At 36.4% G+C, this 2552-nt stretch overlaps 1 protein-coding gene across 1 annotated transcript; it reads left to right on the top strand.

Moving 5' to 3' along the window:
• The first annotated feature begins 1046 nt into the window (after positions 1-1046).
• On the top strand, positions 1047-1985 carry LOC101434034 (olfactory receptor 5AN1-like). The gene has a single exon (XM_004479259.2). The coding sequence runs from the start codon at positions 1047-1049 to the stop codon at positions 1983-1985; it is 939 nt and encodes a 312-aa protein (XP_004479316.1).
• The last annotated feature ends 567 nt before the right edge of the window (positions 1986-2552 follow it).

Below are 2552 nucleotides of genomic sequence, written 5' to 3' on the forward strand. Positions count from 1 at the left end.
CTACAGGGGTGATGATGTCTCAGAAATTTCCCCAAATAAATCCATTAAACCCCTGGCACCATTTCTTTGCAAACAATGACACTTATAGCCAACAATGACACTTACTGTGGACTGAACTGTGTGATGAGCACTTGCATCATTTCCTCTTATAACTCTCCAGTAACCTTGTAGTTCAAGGGGCTCTTATTTACCTCTTTTTATTATGAGTATATATGGGTTTTCTATCTTTAAGCGTCTGGTATATATTCATAAAGTAACAGGGTATGAGAATCAAATTATCAAAGCCTAAACCCTTAGCCACAGTACTATGCTGCTTTCCATTAAGCAAAGTATTGTACCATTGACACAATAATTGGGGTCAATTGTGAACCATGCACACTCCTATTTAGAATGCTTAGGTCTCCATAGAGGACAAATACCATACTTTTACTAGGTGCTCGTGCTTTTATCCTACCAAAAACTATCAGAATTACAAATTACAATATTTATCAGGCCTGTTTTCAGATCTTGTAGTAAATGCATTTGTAGTAAAAGTTTGAAACATTGTCATAAAGAAGGACAACAATTCTTAAGTATAAAGGAAGAAATTATATAATCTAAATGACAATCTAGAATAAAAGGTCTATGTAAAATTATTCTAGAAAGATGGCAAATAAGTTTGTATTATGATAAAATAGCAATTACATAATGAATTCACAGAGGTATTTAAGAGACTTTAATTGCAATCCATGATATCTACCTTACATACAATAATCACAGCATTTCTAATAGTACAATTTTTAAGCTCCCACTCAACTTTTAAAATATTACTATTAATTCTCATAAAAACCACATACATTAATTTAGAACCTAAAGCACTGAAAAGCTAATTCTTGACTACTTTGAGGTGAAAAAATGGGTTCTTTTCACCAAATGGGCATCAAAGTCTTTACTTTCAAGAGATCCTTGGAGGAAAGTTCTGGCATATATGAACATATAATAATATCATTTTCCTGGTTCAGAAATATATCCCTTATCTCCTTTCTGATTTTAGAAACACCGAGTCAATGATTATAGGAGGAAACATTACAGAGATCACCTATTTCATCCTCTTGGGATTCTCAGATTTTCCTAGAATCTCAGCAGTGCTCTTTGTTATATTCCTGGTCATCTACATTACAACAGTGACTTGGAGCCTGTGCCTCATGATCTTAATAAAGATGGATTTCCACCTCCACACACCTATGTACTTCTTCCTCAGTAACCTGTCCTTCGTAGATCTCTGCTATGTGACCTCCACAGTTCCAAGGATGCTCTTCAACTTCTTCCAGAAGAAGCAAACCATCACCTTCATGGGCTGCATTTTTCAACACTTCATATTTTCAACCATGGGGCTGAGCGATGCTTGTCTTCTGACAGCCATGGCTTATGACCGATTCACTGCCATTTGTAGACCACTGCTCTATTCATCAGTTATGTCACCCAGCTTCTGTGTTCAGATGGCACTGGGAGCCTATACAGCTGCATTTTCTGCTACTTTATCCCAATTGTGTGGCTTGCTTCAGCTCCACTTCTGCGGACCTAATGTTATCAATCACTTCTTCTGTGACATTCCTCAGCTGTTAATCTTGTCCTGTACTGACACTTTCTTTGTACAGGTCTTGCTTGTTGTATTAACAATGATATTTGGAATAACAAATGTTGTAGTTATCATGATATCCTATGGCTATATTATCATTTCTGTAATGAAGATCACTTCATCTAAAGGCAGGTCCACGGCTTTCAACACTTGTGCTTCACACCTGACAGCTGTTTCACTCTTCTATATATCAGCTATTTTTGTCTATTTGAGTTCTAACTCTAGTGGTTCCTCAAGCTTTGACAGATTTGCATCAGTTTTGTACACTGTGGTGGTTCCCATGTTGAATCCGGTGATTTACAGTCTGAGGAACAAGGAGATCAAGGATGCCTTGAAGAGGTTGCTAATGAAAAGAGGGAATTGCTAAAGTCGCAGATTGTGAGGTATGTAATAGACTTTCCAGGTTAGTATCAATCACCTTAACCCACAATAATATACACATGAATGAGAATTAATAAAATTCACACCACATATGAACAAATTAGGCTTAATTTGATGCAGATAATATGCCTTTATGGACCAAGAGCTGAGTTGATGCCACAGATAAACCTTATCTTTAAGTCCTGGAGGTTCATTATGTTCAGTGTCCATCAAGGGTTGCCACTTTATTTATTAATCTAAGCACAAATATTGTGAACCATAGTTTAGAAGCCTTTTTGCATTTGAAATTAGGACCCTATCAATCTCTGTCTTCTTCATCTAGGGATTGGTGGCGCCAGAATTCCCTAGGAATCCAGAATCCTAAATATTCTGACGAAGCATAATCCAGACATGATAGTGACAGTTGATTGTTCTATTTTTATGACTGGATGAGATTGAACAGAGAGAAGGGATAATACTTTGGACAGAAACAAAGTTGTTAATTTTTTGGACTTTGTTTCTTGGAAAGACCAATCTGAAACAAGTAAAGTTTGTCTATACATCTCTCAGTGTT

Source organism: Dasypus novemcinctus, chromosome 10, assembly GCF_030445035.2.
Source record: "Dasypus novemcinctus isolate mDasNov1 chromosome 10, mDasNov1.1.hap2, whole genome shotgun sequence".
Lineage (NCBI taxonomy): Eukaryota > Metazoa > Chordata > Mammalia > Cingulata > Dasypodidae > Dasypus > Dasypus novemcinctus.